Source organism: Ochotona princeps, chromosome 6 (genome assembly GCF_030435755.1).
Source record: "Ochotona princeps isolate mOchPri1 chromosome 6, mOchPri1.hap1, whole genome shotgun sequence".
Classification (NCBI taxonomy): Eukaryota; Metazoa; Chordata; class Mammalia; order Lagomorpha; family Ochotonidae; genus Ochotona; species Ochotona princeps.
Window position 1 is genome coordinate 29902608 of NC_080837.1, and position 25369 is coordinate 29927976.

At 40.7% G+C, this 25369-nt stretch overlaps 1 protein-coding gene across 1 annotated transcript in view; it reads left to right on the forward strand.

The window, feature by feature from the left end:
- The window catches only part of ATP8B4 (ATPase phospholipid transporting 8B4 (putative)), a 254776-nt gene that overhangs the window by 130916 nt on the left and 98491 nt on the right, over positions 1–25369 (forward strand). Inside the window, exons 7-8 of the mRNA XM_058665877.1 lie at positions 9007–9079; positions 21616–21686. Of these exons, the coding sequence (XP_058521860.1) occupies positions 9007–9079; positions 21616–21686 (144 nt within the window). The remainder of the gene's footprint in view (positions 1–9006; positions 9080–21615; positions 21687–25369) is intronic.

Consider the following 25369-nt stretch of genomic DNA (forward strand, 5'->3'; position numbering starts at 1 on the left):
CACTATTAGGGGCCAGGAACTCCATCCAGCCCTCACATGTGGGTAACATGGCCCAAGCATTTGTGCCTTTTTCTGCTGCCTTCCTAGGCACTGTTAATGGAAGCTGAATTGGAAGCAGTCACTTGGGACTCAAACTGGCACTTCACTATGGGATACCAGCATCTCAGGCAAGGGCCATAACCCACTCTACCATAGTGGTGACTCCTGGAGGTCATTATGTTAAGTAAAATAAGCCAAACACAAAAAAGCATGATCCCACTTGCATGTGGAATATAAAAAGTTGTTTTCACAGAAAAATGAGAGTATAATGGTGAGTATTAGAGGCTGGAGAGAGTAGAAGATAAAAACGGAAGGGGAAATGTTGATTAATTTAGAACCAAGTCACAGTTGAGAGTCAAAGGTTCGTTGCATAGTAGAGTGACAATAAATAATGATAATGTATGCTTTTGCCAGAGGCCAGCTCCAGCCATGTTTAGAGCTCAAGGAGGGTGTGTGGATTTGGCGAGGAAAAGAGACACACAGTCACTTGGTGCCTTCCACTAACAGCTCAAGTAGCTGTATTTTTTATTTACCCAGAAACATCAAAAGCTTCAGAACAGACATTTAATTGGTATATTTACTTCATGTTTAAGCAGGTGCTCTTAAAGATAATTCTGCAAAATACTATATTTATTTTCTTTAAGCCATTGTTCGTTCTTCTGTAGTAGCCATTGAGCAACAGCCAGGACTCCAAGGCCAAGGCACATGTGATTACCTACTAATCAGTACTACATTCCTACTACATTTCTATTTCTACAACTTACCCATCACTTAATGGGAAAAATATTTTACAACGGAAAAAACTATAAAGATCCAAAACAAAGCTTTCAAATATTAAATCCCCCTACCACTACAGGCTCTACAACTCCATTAACAATCAAGCAATAATTAAAAGCATATCTCTATAATACTAATAAAAGCATCCTTTAATTCCTTTAGCCAAAATTATAAAAGCAGATAAAACAGATACATTTGCTATGATCTAAAGAAATTGCAAACACAGGCTAGCCTTTAAGATCACAGTAACTGTATTTATCGCCATAGCAGTTTCAGCTCATACTCCCATCACTTTCATTAATTTTTAGGATACTTATCAAATCCTTTCCCAGAGGTGCGCTAACATGTCTGGGCCAGATTCTGACACACATCTAAGTGTCCAGAAATGGCATGGGCTTAATTGCACTCCTGTGTGTGAGTTGTTAAAGGCCCACTCAACAGACATTTATCAGTGATATTAACTCCCAAGCTCACATCAGTTGCAAAAACCATCTCACAAGGGCAGATAATCATGCGTCAATAGATTACAGAATTCTTAGCAGAGTGGTTGAGTATTCACGTAAAAGGGGGTGAAACTGCATTGAGGTGGTTGGAGAGACATCACCAACACAGGAGCTGTTCTCTTTACACCTTTGTGTCGTCCACACCCACTGCACGGACCCCAGCATACTTTTCTAAAAAATAAAGGAGATGTTGAATGTGAGAAGAATAATAAATGTTTGAACAGATGTAGGTTTATTGTGACTGGATATTACTTAATGTTTACATGTATTGAAACTTCATATGGTACCCCATGTTATGTACAATATCTACGTGCCACCTAAAAATAGAACAATAGTATAATCGCATAGATTCCAACAGCAAAGTTGGCGTGTGTGCCTTTTCTGCGGCACTTGTCACCGTCCCCTTCAGGACAGCAGAGTGTATTACCCCGCCTCCCACCTCGCTTCCCCCACACTCCTCAGCTGTCAGCCACCTTGGGAATTGCCCTTGCCTGAGGAGAGTGTTTTGCTTAAGGTCCTCCTAGCTTTGTAGTGTCAGTCTGCACCTGGTGAATGAAGGATGCCCTGGTGTTAAGACCTGGGTCCCTCTCTCGAGTTCCTGAGCTCCCCATGGGCTTGACTCACGTCTTTGTTGTCTCTACATCAATAACCCAGTTTCTCCCTCTGCTCAGCTGTGCTTTCGTTTCTCTCTCATGGGATTCCCAAGAAATCTTTCTGATCCACTTCTTTCCTAAAAATCTTGCCCCGACTCTGTTGCCCAGGTAGCCAACCTAGATCCAGAAACCTGCTTTCTCTGCGATCAGTCTAATGTGTCTCCTTCAGCATTTGTGTGTGTGTGTGTGTGTGTGTGTGTGTGTGTGTGTGTGTGTGAGAGAGAGAGAGAGAGAGAGAGAGAGAGAAGTGTTGCAGTCTTCCTTTGAAATGATTTTATTCTGAAGGCCTTATGGACTCCTAATACATTAGCCATCTAGCAGTGAAATCACTTACAGACGTTGGAGAAGACCTCGAAGCCTAATTCAGGAGCAAGGTTTAAATTTAGGGAAATGATGAAAGAGAATACATTTTCTGCACAACACTTTGTAGAAATTTGTTTTTATTGTTCAGATAAAGCTTAGTAAGAGAACTGGGCCCTGTGTGATAGCGTAGTGGTTAAGGTCCTTACCTTGCACATGCCAGGATCCCAAGTGGGTGCTGTTCTAAATCTGATGGCCCTGCTTCCCATCCAGCTTCCTGTGTGTGGCCTGGGAATGCAGTTGAGGATAGCCCAAGACTTTGGGACCCTGCACCCATGTGGGAGACCTGGAGGAGGCTCCTGGCTTTGGATTGGCTCAGCTCTAGCCGTTGTGGCCGGTTGGGGAGTGATTCATCAGACGGAAGATCTTCCTTCTGTCTCTGCTCTCTGTATATCTGTCTTTCCAATAAAAAAATAAATAAATCTTTTTTTTTAAAAAGAAATGAGTATTTTCTTTCCAAAATATGGCAGCTAGACTGTATTTGTGTGTTTCTGCATTCAACTGATGCATGACAGGATTTATGAAGATTTATATAAATTAATTAGGGAGGGCATCTACAAAGCTGATTACATATCCTCACCAAAGTATTGAATTATCCATGCTGTAGAACCACATCATTCATTGTCTTGTCTTTTTCTCACTTTTCTCTTTGGGAAAAGTTGGTGAGAAACCTTCAGCAGGTGACCACACACCACCTGTGTGATTTTTTTTTTTGCCTTAGCCTAAGCATTTTGCATATAGAAGGGGTGAAAAGGAGGGGGAATATCCGTATTCTTCAAAATAAATGGATTCCAAAAGAGATAAGAGCATTATGTTCATTCTCAGCACAATGAGATCCTATTCAGCAATGCATTGTTAGAGGCTGAAGGTCGAGCCATATGTTTTCTTCTGGTGCAGCTGTGACAGCACTGGGATTGAAAAGAACCAGAAACCACTGCTGTCCACTGAGCATTTGTGTCAGGGGACCATGACTGGACTCTGTCTTTGGGTCAGCTGCCTTTCAACAATGCAAGAACACCCTATTGCTATGACTCAATCACTCCATCTCCTTCGGGATTGCTGTATTGCTAAGCAGGTAATGCATAATTATTGTAGAAAATAAAGCCCCAAAGAACCAGAATTACAGATTCATTCACAGTGAACGTTTTGTAGCCAGACAGACTTGGGTTCAATTCCCAGCTCTGCTACTTTTATGACCCTGAGTAAGTTTTATCCGGTTTTTTCTCTCTAATTGACCATTAAAATAACAATATATGTAAAGCCAAAAAATGTAACAGTAGGGTACAAAAGAATACAATGGAAATGATGTCTGTCTTTCATTTCACTTCCCCTCTCCATTTTCTTTCCATAGTGACGGCCACTGAACTATTTCTTGTGTGTCTTTCAAGCAGTGCTCCATGCATATAAAACATACATATGTGTAAATATCCTTGTCTCAGGCAGAGCTAGAATCCTATTGTGTTTGTGCTGTCATCTGCTTAGGGTGTTCTTTACTTTGGCAGTGTAACTTAGAGCACATTTCGTATCAGCACATGCAGATCTTAGTCTTTTTAGGGTCTCTGCTATAATTTTTTCAGAATATTGTTTCCATTTTATTTGAGAGTCATACATAAAGACCCAAAAGAGAAAGAGGACGGGGGAGAGACAGAGAGGGAGAGGAAGAGAGAGATCCTGTACTGACCGACATTCTCCAAATGTGTCCAAGTAAGGGGCTGGGGCAGGTTGAAGCCAGGACCTGGAACTCGATCTAGGTCTTCCATGTGGTTGGTGGCTGCTGCCTCCCAGGGTGTATGTTAGCAGGAATTTGGAGTGGAGGTGGAACTTAGCAAGGTGTGCCAGTGCTTTAAGGACTATCAGTTACTGTGCCAAACAACTGTGCTGGCTGGGTTAGCGGAGCTGTGGTTAAATAAGTGTATCACAGTATATCTAATTCTTACTGATGATACTTTAATGGTTCTTAATTTATCACTCTCACAAACAATACTCCAGTAAAAATCCTCGTAAATTTGTGATTGTGAATCTGTATGATTAGTTATGTGGCTATGTAAACTTCTGATTGATGTTGCAAAATGTCTGAATCTTGGTGTCCTATTTTGTAAAAATTGGGGTAGAAATATAAATATAGAAATAATGCGGGCATGGTGCAGTGGCCTAGTGGCTAAAGTCCTCTGCTTAAACGCAACGGGATCCCAAATGGGTGCCAGTACTGATCCCAGCAGCCCCGCTTTCCATCCAACTCCCTGCTTGTGGCCTGGGAAAGCAGTTGAGCATGGCCTAAAGCCTTGGGCCCTGAACCCACATGGGAGACCTGGAAGAAGCTCCTGGCTTCAAATCAGCTCAGCTCCAGCCTTTGCAGTCACTTGGGGTATAAATCATTGCATGGAAGATCTTCCTCTCTGTATATCTGACTTTGCAATAAAAATAAATCTTAAAAAATAATGCAAAGTTAGTGAGACTGTCATTTGTTTTTATTTAAATGCCCAGAAATGAAAGTACTGTTTTAGTCCCTGAATTACAGTAAGTACTAAGGAAATGTTGACCGTTGTGATTCTTTTTGGACATTGAAGAAAATTTAGCAAATATTTTTTGCCGAAGATTAGTTCTGTATGTTTTAATTACAAGCCAATATTTATTAATGATGTATTTTTTTTTTAATTTGAAGGGCAGAGTGGTAGGGAGAGGCGGGGAATGAAAGAACTCTTCCAATTGCTGGTTGATTGCCCAGATGGCTCCTGTATGTGTTGCTGGCCTTATAGGTGGTGACTTAACCTGCTATACCACAGCGCTGGCCCTAAAGGAGCATGTGAGGACCTGCTATGAACTAGATATTATTGTAAGTCTTGAAGACACATGGTGAACAAAACAAGGACTATCTGAGCAAGGGAGTGCTTTTGTGAATGCTAGGACTGACATTTGCTAAAGACAAAAGACCAAGCTTAGAGTAAGTGGATTGGTTGGTTAATTAGTGGCAGTACAATACTTATGAAGCTTGGGAGGAAATTCTGTTTTTCAGAGGTTTATGCTGTTAATAGGAAATCAGAATCATTAGGTTATAGCATTGAGGGTCTTATTTTGCTCAAGATAAGCAGCTGATTTCTCAAGTCTGGAACCAATATTTGAATGTCATGGTGAGTGATGGGTGCTCTCTTATCTATAGATGAGTATTTCTAGAGGAATATTTCACCCAAGTCTAGCAGCTCTTAGCATGCTGTACCTAATATGCTTCAAATCAATTCACGAGTAAGTAGCAATTTCTCAACCCTTTTCTGAGAAATCAGATTTTTGATATTCTGAGAGTAGGAATATAGTTATATTTTAATATATATTATGTAATAACATGTTTTCTATACATACATAAATATACTACAGGGATATTTAAAATTATTTTTTCCTTAAAGTAATCCTAGTTGCCATCATATCACAGTTACACTCCACATTTTATGGTGTCTTTGGAATGTGTATTTATGCATTTTCCCCCTGAATTTTGCTTACTTAGCCATTGACTTGGGAGATTATCAAGGCAAAAGTCATACTATTGCTCTGTTTGAAACACAAAGTTCAAAGAACCATGAACTAGATTATGTCACTTTCATTACATGAAATAATTATGTGATAATCCTGAAAATCTAGCCACATTTAAGCAGTTTTGCATTTCAATGAATAAACATGCTTTTGGAGTATTCACATACTGAAGTTTTTTTTTTTTTTTTATTAGAGGGAGCAAGATTTTCCTAGCACTAGTAAAATAGAAGCTTACAGGTGCTGAGTTCTTGGAGCCAGCTGTCATCTTCACAGCCCACAAGGTCATCCCAACATGAGCTCTGAGAACAGCTGCACCACACATGGAAAACCAGGGCGTGTCTGTTTTCATTGTTTCGGGGTGATGACGAAACCCAATCACCATACAAATGAAAATCTCAGAAGTCTAGAAATATTTTGAAGATAAGTTTTTGAGAGCAAATCTTCCTTTGTCTCTAATTCCGCTTGGGTGCCTTTGATGTTGTGTTGTCTGGGATAATGGTACAGAGTATGGCTAGAGAAAGGTTGAATTCAAAATATCAGTGACTTAAATGTATTTTTTCAGGTCTTAATTAGTTTCTACTGGTTCTTAAGTTTAGATACTGCCATAGCTATGACTGTTAGTGCTCATCAGACATACCTCTGTGTCCTAGTTAAGTGTGCTTTCAGGTTTATCTGCTAAGTTAGAAATACGAAATAACATGAAATGAAATTCTGCTCTGATTCTGTTATTAATTTTTCTCCTGGGGCTGGAGGACCCAGGACAATGAGATCCAGATTCTGACAGGTCAGAGTACAACTTGAAGTTATTTGTGGGTTTATATCTGTTTTTACTTACCCTGCAGTGAGACATGCAGAAGAAACAGCCACTTGCCCCTGGAGGCAGTGGGGCTACAGGAGATAACCTGCCTCTGTGTTGTGGTGGTCAGACACTCAGGGATACTTACATACTTCCACATATGCACAGCCAGCCACATCCACTGATATCCACATGTGCATGTCCACATGCATCCACAGCAGCTATATCTAAACATGCCACCAGCTGCTTTGGTAGGCTTACAGACAATAGTGGGGCACAGCCAAATCATTGTATAACAGACTTGTGGGCAGCTAGCCAAGCAAGTGCACATGTCAGTTACCATGACATCAGTGATCGCAGAGGGATTCAGGAGCACAGATAAAAGGGGGCAAAGAGCTTGATAAACATCATCTTCCCAATATCCACAATTTCACAGGTGAATAATCAGAGAAGAGGTTAACCAAGACGCCACACACAACCCACGGTTTATAAACATCTCCATTCCCCCTGTCTGTGAAACTCTACAGTGCTATGTGTCAAGTGTTATGTTCTCCTTTCTAAAATACAGCATCTTGTACTCTTTCTCTTATTATGCTTTGCCTTTTCAGCAACTTTGTCAAGTCATAGGATGATTTTTTATCATCCTCTTACTTTGTAAGGATTGTGCTATCCTTATTAGGATGCTGCCCACAAATCTGACAGATGTATCTGCTGATCCATTGTTTGGGTTATTGATGAAGCAGTTTAGGGAGTGCTCGATTTGGGATTAACATTCAGGGAATAATGCTTGCTGTTCATGGTAGCTCTATGGTAGCTCTCCATAGATCTCAGAGTGTTCAACTCAGAGCAATAGCGGTTTGAAAATGAACCCTAATGTCACCTCAGCTTTTTCCTAAGCAGGTGCGATTTCAATAGAGACGAAAGGACTATTCAGTAGCAATGTAATTTTTATAATAAATACGCAACATCCTTCTTCCTACATTCACCTCTGTGTTTTTCTGAGACACTGTCTCCCCAGAAATGTCACTAATTCTTTAAAGAAGGTACCTCCAGGAGAAATGAGCCAGCACATACCCATGCCTGTGAAGATAAATAAAATGAAATGCAAAAGCCTTCCTGCACTCTCCCATTGTCATTGAATTGGATAAAGTGCAGAAAAGTATGGCATTGGAAAAATAATTGGATTCTGGCTAGAGATGAAAATGCTGCAGTTGAAAATGTTCCAGAACAACATGTACTTGGAATCATATGAAAGAAAAATTCTTTGAGTGTTTAGGCCAAGTGACCCAGCAGGGTTGATAGTGAGAGGCATATTTCACAGTTGTATAAATATTTAAAATCATTTTCCAGCCTATAAAACAAGTAAATTAGGTCTTTTTTTTTTAAAACCAGCATAGTAGAGTTAACCTGCCTATCTTGGTGGGAAAAGTCGCCATCCATCCTCATCTAGGCCCTTTGCTCTAAGAGGGAATCCCCGAGAAAGTAGCACGGTGAAGACTTTCCACTTGGAAAACCAAACTGCTTTATATTTGCAGGAATTTCAGAGGGGATATTCAGCACCCATGCCACAGCTGTTCTGTTTCTCAAGGCCTGATCTGGCTTTGGGCAGCAGGAACCAATTTGTGACTACGGATTAAATTCAATAGATACAGTTTTCATTGTAACTCCCTTTGAACTTGATGAAGAGTAGATGAGGGACTCCACTATACACTTGAGCTTCAAGGAAAGCTGTACAGTTGCTGGCTGTAATGTTCTGAGTGCTATCATTTTTAGCCTGTGTGCCTATCACCAAAGCCATTAGTACTGTGAATGATTTGTGGGTGATCATTCTCAATTGATATCTTTTAACACTCACAGTTACTCTTATCATTTCCAAAATTTAATTATTTTTCTTCATGCATTTTGACCATTGTCCTGCATCATTCTCTATTACTGCTGTTTCTTCACTTTTTACCTCCAGATAAATAGGATTCCAAGATCGTGGCAGTGATGTTTGAAGTGTTTACTAATGAAGACTTTGGAAAGAATGCCAATGACAAAGTGTGGGGTGTCCATAAGACACTGCGTAAATTGATACCATGGGATGGTGGGTAGAGTTCTCACCCGTGGGTTGGGCAAACTGGACAGCCTTTCAGTATGGCACAAACTCCCTGGGTATTCCTGGGAAAATTATTTTTCCTCTTTGGTCATGGTTCTCACAGTACTTAGGCAAAGAAATTGATTATGGAAGGTCTTTTCAAATTTAACTTTTAGGAGTCTTATCTGTTTTCTTTATGACATATTCATCATGAATATATTCCTTGATTACACTTGTGATTCTATTCCTGAAAAATACTAATTTTGGTTTTGTTTTTAGGATGCAGAATGAAAAGTGGATGAATGTCAAAGTGGGAGACATCATTAAATTAGAAAATAACCAATTTGTTGCTGTGAGTATTTAATATTTAAATTATGTAAGTTTTTACATGTACAAATTTAGCAAATCCATAGTAATCCAGGGTAATACTATCATGTATTCATTAAAGGTCTCAATTTTAAGATATGTTGAAAGATTATTTCCAATAACATGGTAAGGCTGAATTATCACCTTGTCCATTTTCTTAGGGACCAATCTTTAACAAAGATTTTAAGTCAGTATCCATTAATCATTTTACATAAGAGCTTGAAAAATGCTTCTGAGTATCTTAAAAACAGTTTTTCTCACATATTTTGTACACTATTCCTTAATACTGTGATTAGTATTGCTAATTTCCTGATTAATCGGAAGTTTGATTGATTGTGCTGTGTCAATGAAAGTTTTACTTTGTGTATCTGCTGTACTATAATTTATGTTCTTAATCTCCTTATATTGCAATTTACTGAATTAAGAGTATTCCAACAACTACTATAATGTATGCAACTATTGTAGTTCAAATTAAATTTAGGGTGACAAAGATAGCCAGTTTGGAGATGAAAATTATTGTAGATGTCGAACATATGTTAGACTAGCTATGAGAACTGTTGTATTCATTGTAATTTTATGTAGCAAGTGGTGGTATTCATTAAATTTGTGCTACCTTACCACAAGGGGAAACATCCAAAATGTATTTACAAGGACAACAAATGAGCAAAGAGCTTTCCTTAGCCATATTCTTTGGTTAATGCATTTTCTGTGGATTGTGAGTTTGCTGGGTCAACCCTTGCTAAGAAACCACTCAGTGGAGAGTCCATTCCCAAAAATACTCACAGTTTTAAGCAGAGAAATCTTTGTTTTCCTGGCAAGCTGAATGGTTCAGAAAATACCTGAAAACCATAAGTAGGTGCCAAAGCAGCTAACAGGGAGCCTGGAAGTCATGGCGTAGGTTCTTTCTGTGCAGGGCAGGCTGTCAGGTCCTCACATTCTGTTGAGTATTATTTTAGACACAATTTACATGAGCTTGTCTGGCTTGTTTTGCAGCTCTTTAGAGTTTGGGAGCACTACCTAGGAAAACAGGCCCTGTAGGTGGGCTCAGGGTTACGTATGTAAAGGACAGTAGATGGGGAACTGGTAAGGATATTTCTTTGTTCCCTTCCTCAAGTGAACAAATGCTTCATTGCTGTTGGTTCTTTCATGTGCCAGATCAGACTGCTAGACCACTGCACCATTTCAGATAGACCTTCCTGTCTTCCCAGGCTGTGGTTTCCGAAGTTGGGACAAGGCTACAGGATCCCTGATGTCCAAGTGCATGTTGACCTGCCTGCTGTCTGATGCCTAGTGTCATGTTACATTATAGGGAGCATTCAGTTAATGATGGCTAAATGAATGGTGCTCTCCATTTGTAGAAAGAAGACAGAAAAAAATGGATCTGAAGTAATAAAAGCCAGACTTTATGGGCCAATAGGATACCAGCAAATAAATATAAATGCCCTAATGAAGCAAATACTATCTTCAAAACTCGTTGTTTTTGAAGAAAAGGCTATATGCTTCCCATTTTGGTTCTTCTTTCCAAATAGATCCAGTGAGAAGACTTGAGTACTTTTAAGTAGATAACTTTAACTTTTGAAAAGAAGCTTGCATATGTGGAATTCTCAGATGTGTGCATCCAATTTTTTTGGCAGCTACTGTATGCCAAATGCTGCTTGATAAGGAATTAGAAAAAGCTAACCTTAGCCTGCAGCAAAAGCCCCATGTATATACTCCAACGGGATAAACATTAGGCTGGACTCACTTGCTCACTAGTAGTGCTATTTCTTCATTTATACATTTTTTAGGAATATGTTTAGAAAAGCAAGAGGGAAATCTATGTTTCAAACTTCTTTTTTTGGTTGTGTGGAGTGGCACGGCTAGTGTATCAGTGCTCCAACTTGCCCCCCAGCCTTGATATTCTAATTCGTATTTCCCTCCAGCTGTGCTTTTAAGTTAGCTACATTTTCTATTTTGTAATACACATGTTTATTATTGCAAAGCCAGTGAATGAGATCCATAAGACAAGGCCGAGTCTATCAGCTAGAAGGAAACCACTTTCAAGAGTGCATCATTAACACTGGTTTAAAAATGAATCACACATTTACACAAGTCACTGTGCAGTCAGTGATCCATGTGTTTCAGGGGTGTCCAACAGAACTTTAGCAATGGAGAAAATGTTCTATATTTGTACCGTCCAATGGGATAGCCAGTAGCCCCACATGGCAACCAAGCACTCAACATGTGGTTAGTGTAACTGAAGAACTGAATTTGTAAGTATTTCAGAATTAAATAGCTACATGCAACTTGCAGCTATAATATTGGACAGTACAGATGGGACCCTTTATTGTGGTTACATGATGAGGTGAGAATGCTTAATTTCAACTCTTCCCTTGTTGCTGCCCCTCCTGTTTTCATCTGGAGGAACACCATCAAAATAACACTGTCAGTGTCTGGCACTCCCTTGCTTAATCCTCTCTGCTAAGAGTGACTTCTTTGTTACATATGAGGGCAGGGGGTGGTGTGCATGACTGCCACCTTTCCCGTTTCTCATACATTCATACATGCATATATGTGTGTGTGTGTATATATATATGTGTGTGTATATGTATGTGTGTGTGTATCTATATGTGTGTGTGTATGTATAAAATATTTGGAGGGCAGAGTTGCAGAGAAAAAGAAGGAAGAGAGATTTTCTATGTACTGATTCACTCCCCAAATGGCCACAGTGGCCAGGATGAAGCCAGAAACCAGGAGCTCCATGAGGGTCTCCCATGTGGATGGTGGGATCCCAAGGACTAGGGCCATATTCTGTTGCTTTCCCAGGTGCATTTGCAGAGAGCTGGATGGATCAGAAGTGCAGCACCCAGGAATTGAACTGTCGCATGTCTGAGATGCTCAGTGCCTTGACTTCCTGAGCCACAGGGCTGGCCCTGTTCCCTTTCTGTTTGCACACCGCTTCAGGGCGAAGAGTACATTTGTCCTTGCTCTTCCATGCCACCAGTGTTACAGGAGCTAATTCTTTGGAGGTGGTGAAAGGTCTGGGGTAGTTTAGGGCTTCCAGTAGTAATGTATATGTTACACACTGTTCACAGAAATGTAAACATGTCTGTCTCAATATTTATCATTTCTTTGTGGTAAAAACATTCAAAAACATTCCAGGTTTTTAAAGAAAAACACAGCACATTATCATTATTTATAGTGATTGTATAGTGCAACAGAACATCAGAATTTCTTTCTTCTAGTTAACTAACTCAGCACTGAGAACCCTTACCCGTTCTCCCTCCTCACTGCTCTCCCAGGTCTCAGGTTAACACCATTATATTTCAATTTCAATGTGCTCAACTTGTTTAGATTCAGTACATACAGTACATAAGGGGGGTCATGTGATGTTAGCAAATCTGTTTGACCACAGACCTGAATCCTGGTCTCCAATAGTATTACCAGTTTGGATAATAGTTTGGATTAATGAGGGAGGCTTCCAAATCCCAACTCTGATGTGTCCTGACTAGGTGATTTTATCTAACATTTTTCTGTGTCTAGCAATTTGTACCCATAAAATCATTTTCAAGAGCAAGCAAATGCTTTAATAGGTGAACTGTAGGAATCAGAATGTTAATACAACTCCTTGCTTTCTAGTGTCACCCCGCAGAGTGTCAGAGAGCTCATATTTGGGGAGCAAAAATCAGCCTGTGAAAGAGACCTGCTTAGGGTTATTATGCTCAGGGAGATCTTGGGAAGCCAAGTCATGGTAATAATAGCTGGCATTTATTGACTATGCGTCCTGTAACACAGTGTTAGAAATGATTTCTGTATAAATTGACCATTTCCACATTAGTCCAACAAGGGCAGGTTATACTCATTTAATGCTACACAGACTAGAAATTTCACAGACTGGAAATCAGAAGCACTATTGTCATTACACATCTGTTCAGTGTGAGAACCAGGAGATAAAACTAGGCAACCTAGCTCTAGAGTCTTTTTTTTTCTTTTTATTTCCTTTTCATCCCTCCTTCTCTCCCTCTCTCTCGCTCTCTCCCCTTCCCCTTCTTCTCTCCATCTCTCCCTTCCTCTTTCCTTCATCTTTTTCTTTCTTTGTTTCTTTCTTTGTTTCTTTCTTTCCTTCCTTCCTGCCTTCCTGCTCTTTTATGGTTTATTTATTTGAAAGGCAGAGTTACAGAGAGAAGAAGAAAGTGAGCTTCCATCTGCGGGTTCACTCTAAATGGCACAACAGCCAGAGCTGGCCTAATCTGACACTAGGATCTGGGAACTTCTGGCAGGTCTACCATATGGGTACCAGGCCCCAAGGACTTGGATCTTCCTCTGCTGCTTTCCCAGATGCATTGCTAGGACGTTAGCTCAGAAGCAGAGCAACCAGGACTTGAACTGGAGCCCATATAGGATGCTGACTTTGAGGCAGCAGATTCATCCACTAAATTACATGACTGACTCCTCTAGAGGCCAGTCTAAGTGTTGCATCTTCTGTTACTGACTCAATTAGCATAGTCATCCTAATTGCCTCGAGTCGGGGCTGTCACAATTTGGGATTTCAGAAATTAAGTGATCCAAAATGATTCACCCAATTCAAATGCATAAGCTATAGATGTTCAGTTAAAATCTACAACTTGACTTATGTGAATTGATCAGTAAAATTTAAACAAGGGAATGATCTCAGCTGAGATGGCCAATTAGGTGGCATATCCAGAAGTTTCTTGCCTTTGCTCCTATATAAGTAATCCTCACTTCACTCTGAACGATAGAAATGCAGGATCTTGGGGCTGGTATTTGGCCTAACCATTAGGTTATCAACTAGGATGCCTGCATCCCATATCCAACACTTGCCTTCTATACCTGACTCTGCCCCTAGCTCCAGCTTCCTTCAGTTCAGACACTGAGAGGCAATGGTTTAGGCTCAAGTAATTGAATTCCTGCCACCAATGTAGAAAGTCTGAGTTTAAACTTCCACATTATGGGGCTGGTGTGGTAGTGTTCCAGGCTAATCCTCAGCCTGCAGCACTGGTGTCTCATATGGTCATCAGTTTGTGTTCTGATGGCTCCACGTGTGACCCAGCTCTCTACTTGTATTCTGGAAAGTAGTGGAGGATGGCTCAATTCCTTGGACTCCTGCACCCATGCTGGAGGCCCCAAAGTAGCTCCTGGGTTTGGGTAGACTCAGTTTGGGCCATTGTAGCCATTTAGGGAGTGAACCACTGGAGGACAGACTTTATCTCTTTCTGCAAATCTGCATATCAAGTAATAACAGATCCTAAGAACAAGTTTTCAGCTCTTGACTTCAGCCTCAGCCCAGTCTCTGGTTGTGGGCAGTTTAGGAATGAGCTAGTGGATGGGAGATCTCTTTGCTCCCTTTCTGCCTCTCAGAAAATAAACTTTAAAAACATTTTTTGTCTCAATTTCCAGAACACCTAGTTTTACGTGGGAAGCAGAAGAAAAAGGCAGGGTACAGTTCAGCTCTCCCAGTGGGCTTGACTTGTTTAAAAGATGGTAGAAATAACTATATGTGGGAAGAGTTTTGAATAATGAAGGGAGATTTAAAAGTGGTATTCAAGAGGATTCTACACATGTATCTTTCCCTCAGGTAAGGCTCTGCTATCTTAATATTTTTCCACCATTACAAATTTACTTTTATTACAAAGTCAGATAACAGAGAGGAGGAGAGACAGAGAGGAAGATCTTCCATCTGATGATTCACTCCCCAAGTGAGCGCAATGGCTGGTGCTGTGCCAATCCGAAGCCAGGAACCAGGAACCTCTTCCAGGTCTCCCACGCGGGTGCAGGGTCCCAAAGCCTTGGGCCGTCCTCGACTGCTTTCCCAGGCCACAAGCAGGGAGCTGGATGGGAAGTGTAGCTGCCGGGATTAGAATTGGCGTCCATATGGGATCCCGGGGTGTTCAAGGGGAGGACTTTAGCTGCTACTCCATGCCGCCGGGCCCACAAATTTGATTTTTGAATATCAACAAAACAAAGTGAAAATACTTTCTTGTTTACATAGTTAGTGTACTGTTTTTGTAGCCTATCAGAGGATCTGGCTCTGCAGTTCAAGCTGTATATATCCATGAGTGTGGGGCTGAGTCTGTTCAAGCCATTGGCATCTCAGTAATGCTGCTCTCACCTTGAGTTGGGGACAGAGGTGGACTTCACATGAGTTAATTTGGTTCAGTGGTGGTGAAGGTGATGTAGCAGCATCTGTTTCTTCATCATTGCTGGGCCAGATAAGACCTCCCTCATTCTTGTAATTGGAACAGTATTACCAGTTCACATAGTTGTTGAGAGAAGAAAATGACACAATTAGGCAGCATTTTGCAAATCCTTAAATGACTGTGTAGCTATAAAGTATTATCACTGCTTATAATTTTGTGTCCTTCATTCTTTTTTTTTATCTATTTTATTGTATTGTTGTTGACAATCTTTACATAGTTAATTGCGGTTAAAAAAAAAGGTTCAGGGGGTATAGGGAAGTGGGTAATACTGTTATGTCCATATTGTTTCCATCATGTATCTGAGGTAAAGGGGGATATTGACGGAGAAGCCCCACCCGGTTTCCCGCCCACCCAAAGTCCCGGATGTGGGGCATGCTCTGAGATATTTGCTCAAGTGGTTTTAATAGTTCTTCAGTTATGAATCACTGCCAGTTTCACTCAATGAGGTCGTCCACTGATTGACACAGTCCATGATAGAGTCTTCATTTGCCCAGTATTTCGCTGCCATCATATAGCTGAGATGAATGATTGACCTGTTCTGTCTTCTGTCTTTTCTTGGTTAGAGTTCTGAGTCCAGCAGTTCAATTGGGGAGATCTTCAAAGAAACTTTGAGGTATTCCCAGATCAGATTCCCATATGTTCTAGTAAGCACGGGGCCCGGCACAGTCCATCTCCATGATCAGCTGGTGGTTGCAGTTGCTGGGTTGGTTCTGCTCTCAGTCCCGACTTGCACTGGAACCAGTGGGTGTTGTAGTCCAACCTGGTTCTGCCCAGCATGTACTCGGCCCTTTTATCAACTGATGGGAGCTTTAGCCCAGTGGGGGCGACCCACAGTAACCCCCTCCAGCCACACCTCCCACCCTGGCCTGCCAATGTGCATAGCTGACTAGTCCAATCTATCCCGCATCCCATTTGGCTCCTATACCTATCAATGGAATATGGGTATTAAAGCTTAGTTCCTTCTAACCAACTCAACCATCTAGCCCTCACGGATGTTGCTGAGTGTCTCTCCATCTAGCCACCCCAGCCTTCGTCCTAGTTCTGATGTCCTCCCGTGGGAGTAGTAACCCAAGAGGGGGGAACCCACTACTTCCTTAGTCTGGTCTGTCCCCATCCCTGCCCATGCTATCTAGTGGGAGTGGCTGTCCGGCGAGGGGATCAGCCCCTCAATCCCCCCGCTGGCTCTGCCCTCTCCCTTCCTGGTTCTCACGTGTGCTGGTTGGGTGCTGTATTCAAATCTAGTGTAGGTAACCTCACCTTGGCTTTCCGTCTTGTGCACTGGTTTTTGTTGCGACCAAACCCGGCCCGACCCACACCCTGTTGTGGCGCCTGGGTTTGCCAGTGGATGACATGAACCGTTTCAGCCTGGTCCACCCCTGACCCATGCCAAATGTATGTTGGTGGGAACTTTCCATGGCCTATTCTGGGCAGTTTCCTGTCGTGCTTCTTGTGCTTATTTTGCACACACCAGGGGGTCCATGAGCCAGCCCTACTCAGTTCACCTTCTGTCCTAGCAGGGACAGTGGTTTTTTTCTGGCTGGCTTTCACCCCGTTCTGGTTCTTGTTGGATGTATCGGCCTGGCCATGGCTCGTCCATGCCCACGTATAGCTCACAGATGGCTCAGTAGGGGATTGAGACCTTGCCTAGTCAGTCCCACGTCTACCCTGGTTCCCCAGGACACCAGTTGGTGTTGGTGTTTGGCTCAGCCTGGCGCAACCAATCCCAGCCACACTAGTGCCATGGGAAAGTACAACTGTTGCCTAGCCAGAATGCAGCCCCCATTCCAGCACACTTGCTCCTTAGTGGGAACCTCATCCCATTTAGGGTGTCCCCCCAGCTCCCCAAATTGGCCTGTTCCTAACTGCAGATCCTGCGTCTGACAGTGGCTGCTCTGACTCAGCTTATTTCATTCCCACATGTGTCCTGGCCTCTGCCCAAGACACTGTGGCCCAACATCTCTGACTAAAGTAGACCTGCCGGTGTAAGCACAAAGTTACATGCCCCTATCACTGGCAATCGCCTTGAATTCATGTTTCACCTATACAAAAGTTGGTCTAATTCATGAGTGTCCCTGAGCAGCTTTTACAATTTAAAAAGACCCAGAGCTCGCCGCTGGGCGGCCAGCAGGCAGAGCCTGGCCCAAAACTAAGGGCTAGAGCCCTTAGCCGGATCCCGCTTAGCCAAGACGCCACCGCGCATCTGCCAACCTGCACAGTGGTTCAGTCCGTCCCAGCCCTAAGAATGGAATCTGCCCTGATTGGTCCTACCACCGTGGCAGCAGAACAGAGCTAGTTTAGTCCAGCTCCTGGTTCGCCCTCATGGCTGCGACCGGAGGGTTGCGAGCCAGAGAGCTGTGTCCTTCATTCTTAAACTCAACAAGCACTGTTTATTCCTAGGAAGCCTGGGAGGACAAGGTCTTTGGCTCTGAGAACTCAGAGATGTCCAGGTTTGGTCTGATGGGAGTGATGATTTCAGGTGTCAGCGAGGCAATAGACAGGGTTTCAGGTCACCTGAGAAGGTTGGAAGAGGGGTGCTGTGTTTCACTCCTTGGAGACATGGCTTAGCACCTCTTAGCAGTGCATGGGGAAAGACCTCAGCTGTGACAGAGGAAATCAGAACACCTTTTTGGAACATGGTTCTGGTTCTAAGTAATGGTTATTCAGCCCATCTTTGACTTCAGGTTATTGATTATTCCTCCCCGTTTCCATTCTTTACTTGGGGCTCGTGTCTCTGTTTGGGGATCTACCTTCCATTGCATCTAGACTGTTCCGTGGTGGCATTCCTCAGCTACCACCAACTCGGGATGTTTCTCTCTCTTCTCCTCCTCCCCTCTCCCCTTCCCTCCATCCATTTCCATTTGCTTTTTTTCTCTCTGCCTCTCTCATTTGCCCTCCTAAAACACTTGGTCAACAAAACCTTTAGCACCTTTTATCATATCCTGCCTTCATTGAACTACAAAATCCTCAAAACAGATTTCATTTTTGTATCTGGGAAACTCCTCAAACTGCTGAATTTAAATCTGAGCTCACTAACTTATTATATGGCCCTGAACCAGGTACTGAATGTTTTGGGGCCTCATTTGACTCATCTGAAAAGTGGATTCCAGAGGAGCCACACTGCAGGATTCCTAAGGTAGTAACTGGCATCTAACAAGGCCTCACTACCTGTTGGCTTTTAGGATCCTAAACACACTGGGCCACTCATTCCTGAATCAACTAGAAGTTGGGTCCACTGAAATTTATCAGACAGGGGCCAGCTTGAGGAGGAGGCCTGAGATTCAGAGTTGCCTGACTCAGGGGCCCGAAGTATACATGCAGGTTGGTCTGTTCCAGGCCCAGCATCTCTGGCAGAAAAAAAGTGACCAGGGACCAAAGGATTATTACTGAGTTTCTCTTGTCCTTTGCTTGTCAGAATTGTTCTTGAGAGCACTTTGAGAAAACAGGCTTGTGATGGTGATTGCTTGGGTTACTTACTCTGCTTAACCCCTCGTACCTGTTGACCCCAAAGCATATTGGATTCAAAAGCCTTGAGTGGAGACAGGAAATATCAACATTCAGTTGTGGGGAAGGGTGAAGAGCGGTGAAAGAGGGGAGGGCAGGACAGGGATCAGGCAGTGGCAAAAGAGGAGGCAGGTTCAGGAGACATCGGGAAGATGACTGTGGAGAACACAGGTAGAGGTGTAGAAAGTGAGAAGATACAAGTCCTGGGTTCTCAGAGTACACCAAAACAGGGCCAGCCAGCCTAGGTCCTGTGAGGATTAAATGGGAATAATTTAAAAGCTCACAAAACACCTGAGTCAAAAAACGGAGTCAAAACCAGAATTTTTTTAGATGCAAAACATTTTTGAAACCCATCCATAGTTGCTCCATGATATGAATTTTAATCAAGTCTTTGAAGACTTCTTGTGTGCGTGAATTTCCTTCTTTATTTTGCATAAAAATAGACTTGTCTCCATTTTCTAGGAAGCTTTGAAAGTTCTCTCCTGTGTGGGAGGAGTCCTGCCACCAGGTGGCAGTGGCGCCCCAGTCACCTGCTCTATTGTGGTGGACCCAACTCCCTTTCCCTGTTGACCAAAGGAAAAGTGTTAAAGCACTGAGCTGTTACTAAGTAGTATGGGGGTGGGGTGGGGTCATTCACCCCAAGGGAGCTTTGAAGATACAGCAGTGCTGGGTACCAATAGGCATCTTTCTCTGTGTGCCATTATATTTTTCAATCGCAGGTCATTAAAATTAGGAAGTTCTTGATCTTTTGAGGCTCAGAGGAAGAGAGTCATAGACCCACAGCACATTAAACTGTCTTTATGCATTGAGATGCAAATGTGGAAGTAGGCTTAAAGTCAATTTTCAAAAAAAATTTTGTTTTTCTGGATAGGCAGCCTTTAACTCAAGTGCGACACATGCTTTTTGACATGTTCTCTCCAAGGGTTTGCTCTGTTATGATTCCGACACGTCAGAAAATTTCTGCCTTGACAAGCGTCTGTGGCTTTTTTTGTTTGGAACTGTGAGGGACCTTGACAGAATGCAAACCCATGTATTCCTTTTGGGGCTGTCACTAAGGTACTTTTCAGCTCTGTTTTATGCCCATTTAGACAAACTAGACATGCACACTCACATAGCCTATTTTGGGGTTGTAAGTTTAAGAAAATGAAATAAGTGGATTGATTCTAAGTTTAATCTCGAGGATTGAAGAATGAGGCAATTTTTAATTAAAAAAAAAAACCAAGGCAAAACATCTACATTTCTGGACACAGTTGTACATTCAGAGATAGAAAATTGTTATGTTACTATCTGAAAAGAAAGTGCTGATATTTAAATTTCTTTGAAAACTTCAAAACCCTTCAGAATTTCAAAGTGAAATTTACTATATAAAGTAAAATTTGAAACTTGAGATAAAATAGACAAGTGAGTTACCAATATAGAAAGGCAGCTAATTCTGAAGCTGAATTATGATAGGTAATTCCAAAGCTCACAGTGAACCCTAAAATAGAATCATTTCTCTCTCCCAAAGATAAACTATCCAGTGTGTGAATTCTTTCCTCTTTTTACTATGTGTGCTCTTTTGTTTTGCTCTTTTGCCCAGCCTCCAGTTTATATTCTCTCTATTATTTTGATTACTTGATCATCTTTTTGTTTTATTGCTTTGATTTTTGTAGTTTGTTTTCATTTTTTAAGTTTCTTCTTTTAGTTTTTAACTTAGTTCATTTCCCCCCTCACTTATTTACCTGCTCCACGATTTTACCTGATTATACCAAGTCACTAAAACATGTGTCATGGTGCAGGAGTCTAGATATTTGGGCCATCTTCTGGTGCTTTCCCAGAAACACTGACAGGGAGCTGGAGCAGAAGCGGAGCATCCAAGACCGGAACTAGTGTCCAAGTGGGTGCCAGCATCCCACGTAGTGGCTTAGCCACTACAAAACACCAGCTCCTATTGGAAAGATTTGTTCTCATTTGTCTTTTTCTTTTGAAACATTTTTTTTTATTAACAAAGATTTCACGCATCTTCTAAGTTCCAAGAAGACAACCACGCTTCCTTTGCTACCCTGCAGGATCTTCTCCCTTCTTAATCAGCTTTTGCAAAGACAGTTTTAATCCCCTCTGTTTACAGACTTAATTCACCACTATTTATACTGTCCAACTAGTGAAACGTAGGAAGAACAGTTTCACTGAAGTATAAACATGTACTAAAAAAAGACAGTCATATTCTATAGTGACCATTCTTACATAGTTTGGGTGTTTTATATCATCTACCATGTATCAGATAATGTATGATTTGTGTTTTGAAAACTGCTTGTTTCACTTATTTCATAAAATTTCCAGTTGTCTTCATTTTGTTGCGAAACACAAGGTTTCATTCTTTGTGACAGTTGAGTCATAGTGGATAGTACACATAGACCACATTTTCTTTCTCTGATCATCAGTTGATGGACATCTGGTTTGATTCCATACTCTGATTGTGAATTGAACTACAATACACATGGGGGTACAGATCACTCTCTCATGCTGATTTCATTTTGTTTGGGCAAATTGGTCATTCCCAAAGCCAGCACATCGGTGTTTTATGTAGCTTTTGAAAAGGCAAGTCAAATGGCTACTCACTTACGAGATATTCCCTGTCCTTCTGTATCATGACTGTCAAGGGATGTGAAAATAGGAACAGAACAGAAGCACAAACATCAGGAGGCGTTTGACATAGAGGCACCTTTCCTTAACCTGTTTTAAGGCTCTTTTGCCTCATCAACACTGCAGGGGTGTTATAGCTTGGAAGCCTTCCAGCCAGTCTTCCTAAATATTCTTTTGTCATGATTTTTTTTTTTTACAACAGGCTGATTTGCTTCTCCTATCAAGTAGTGAGCCACATGGTCTCTGTTATATTGAAACTGCTGAGCTTGATGGGTAAGTAATAGTTTAATCTATTAGATTGGGTTTCAGTTGATCTAAATGTGATATTTTTAGAAACATGAATTAAACTTCATTACTTTTTGAAAGACAAAAAGAGATCAAATTGCAAAGTCTGTCTTTAATGATTTTGTAATAATTTTGAAGTTACTTTGGAATCTGTTCAATTTTCTTTCAAAACATTGAGTTAAACATATATAAAAAGTAATTTTACAGAGGGTCACCACAGTGAGAATCCTTAGCAGTCTGTTCTAATTTCCAGTGATTTTTTTCCTCTCTAAGGTAACTGAGATAAGACATTCTAGGAAGGAAAGAAGGAAGGATGTTACCTTAAAAGGCAACTTTTGGAACTGTATCAAGTAAAGGCTTAGAGACAGAAGAAAACTGGACAGTGATGCAGTTTTGACATTGATGTTAATTTAGAATGTGTTTGTAAATTGCATAGCATTTCTGTTTCAGAGAGCCCAATTGCCTACATTTTAACATGACTATTCTGTTCCTTTAATGGGCTTTATCATTTAATGCTAATGTAAGTATTATAAAAGTACTATTGTTTAGAGGATAAAACAGTACTTAGATAGAGTAGGTGATTTTCCCAAAGCTTTTAAATGTGAAGCCAGGCCTCAAACCTGAATTCCTGGCGTTAAACATTGCCTCCCAAATCATTCCCATATTGAGCTACCCAAAAAAGTTTGGCCTGTGTGATCCTATCTCTGGTTTGGGCATAGCAGTTTTAGACAAGACAGATAAAACTGTACTGAGAGGAAAATTTATAGCACTAAATGTTTCTACTTGAAGAGCAAAAAAAAGAAAAACAATCAATTATCTAATTTTTCTTATTCATAACCTAGAAAACAGCAAAGATAAACAAAAATTAAGCAGAATAAAAATACAAATTAGGAGATAAGTCCATGAATTTGATAGCAAAATAATAAAGAAAATGATGAAATGGGGTTAGTTGTTTGAAAACTCAATGTAGTTGACATGCCTTTGAGAAGCCTGAAAGAGAGAAACAAAGTAGCAATATTGTGAATGAAGCAGAGTAATTCACTAATGATCCTGAGACTATCAGAAGGGTAATAAGGAAAAAAATACAAGCAACTCTGCACATCAAAAACTGACATTTTGGATGAAATTGGTGATAATTCATATGAAATTCCTATAAAAATACAAAATATACAGTTAACATGAGACAGGTAACTGGAGTGGTTCTGTAATTATTAAGGAAATTGAATTTAAATATAAACATTTCAAGTAGTAAAATGGATGGAAAACGTAAAAGTTTGAGGACTTAAACTAGTCAAAACATTCTCAGATTTTGCTCAAATGAATTGATCCTTTAAAAAACTGATAAACTAGACTTACCAAATTGAAAAGTTTTGCTCCACAGCAAATCCTCTCAGGAACATTTGAGATAAATTGTGGATTGGGAGAAACTGTTTGCAAAGCACGTATCTGATGTTAATTTTGAAAATAATTTTGTCTTAAATATAAAAAAATTCTTACAATTTTACAGCAGAAAGAAAGCATACAGACAGAAAAATGGGCAAATGATATGAACAGACATTTCACCCAAGAGAACATACCAATGGAAAACAAGCACCTAAAAAGATCTTCAATATCATTAGCCTAAGGAAAATTAAAATTAGAAGCACAATGAGAAATCATTTATATGCATACTTATCAGAATGGCTAAAAAATAATGACAAATCTAACTGCTAGAAAACATGGCAATACAGTATTTCTGTTACATTACTATTGAGAATGTAAAATCTTGTGGACACTTTGGAAATCTGACAACTTCTGAAAAACTAAACTGATCCAGTACACACATAGTAAATTTGACTTCTTGACTTTTATCCCAGAGGAATGAAGATTTACAAAAGCTCTCTAAGAAATCTGGACAAGAATGTTTATAGTATCTTTAGTAACAATATCTGAGAATGGGAAGCAGCTTATATATCCTTCAGTGGCTGTGTGGTTGAACAGACTGGTACATCATAGAATACTACTCAGCAATGAAAAGGAATGAGCTATTGATTACAAGAAGCAACCTGCTTGAATCTTCAGAGAATCATGCTTAATAAAAGGTCCATCCCAAATGCTGTATGAGTCCAATTTCATACAATCCTTGAAAAGGCAAAATGATAAAAACAGATAATTGATTGATATTTTCCAAACATTAAAGATGAGATGGGGAAGTGGGTGTGGCTATGTATTCTGTCTCCAGATTGGGTCATTGTCAATATGTTGGTAATCATGTCCTCCTATTGTTTTGCAAGACATCAGTGTTAAGAAAAACAGCAAAAGGAATATGTGATCTTTCTGTATTAAACTGAAAGTTACTTTGAAGAGTATCAGGACACCCAGCAGACTAAGAAAGGTTATGGGAAACATGGAGGTATTCATCAGGGGTCAAGAAAAACATATTTCATAGGATGAACAGGGTCTTTGTGTTATTATTATCCTTTTAGTTTTCATATTGGAAGGTAAGAGATGCTGGAGGAATCCTGAGGAAATAACTTGAAATAATTAATGATGCTTTTTGATGAATGACATGCTGTAGGCGAAAGAGCCAGGGCTGTCTGGCTTAGTTGATGAGACAGGCTTTATCAGATACATGAAGAGTTCCAATGGATGAGCATATTGGTTCTTGAGCTGCTGCACCACTGATTTCTCTTGTCTATGAGGCTGAGTTCTGTTCCTGCCTTGTCTAGGAAGTTTCTCTAGATCAGTTGCTACTCATCTCATCTCCTAGGAATGAGCAGATACTAATTGATGAGGTTGCTTTTGGATAAACAAAGTGTAACTATGCATTCAACTTTGTCTTAAAGTGATTTCTCCAATGGCCATTCCTTGAGATGCGTTTAATTGTTTTAATATTATGCTGAAACTCATTTATGAAAGTCGCATTGATATGCCTCCAGGATATCTGCTTCTCTGCTCTCTAAACTCAGTTATTTCCTGGGTTGGCATGTAATCCCATGTATGATATTACCTGTTTGTTTTTTTCCTACTTGTTTCCTTGAAGAATATAGTAAGTCTTTTTTGGCCAGCACTGAATATTCTGGGGGAATATAATACATGCTGAATCGGTGTTTGTTGATTGAATAAACCCACTACAAAACTTTTATGCTGATGACAGGAGTCTTGACAGATTGTCTTTAACTTATAGAAGAAGGAAATTAGGTTGAACTTAATGAGAAAACTGGGCTATAAATCCTTCAGCACAAGGCATGATGGTTTTAGAATCTTCCTTGCTGGCTGTCCCATGAACGTCAGATGGCCATCTGTACTATGTGGGGGTCATTCTGCCTGTACCACGATCATCTTCCTATGATCAGCTAAGCTTGTCTGGTTCCACTTTTCTATACTTATGGGCTTATTGGACTGATACTAGAAGAAATAGAAAGCTGTATTCATTTTCTCATTTAGATTGCAGCTACTGTGAAATAACCATGACCATGTTTTGCATGTAAAACCCCTAACTAGATAGTAAACTCTGCAATGATGTTGGCCGCCTTTACTTGGCAACTGTGTTCCCACTCTTGATGTGCTTTATAACTCACCCATGATGGCTGAGTGGGTAAGAATGAAGCTATAGTTATTCTGTTTTCTGGCCCTTCACATGGCAAGGCAGATTACCATGTTGAACAGATGTGCTGTGGGCGGAGCCTGAG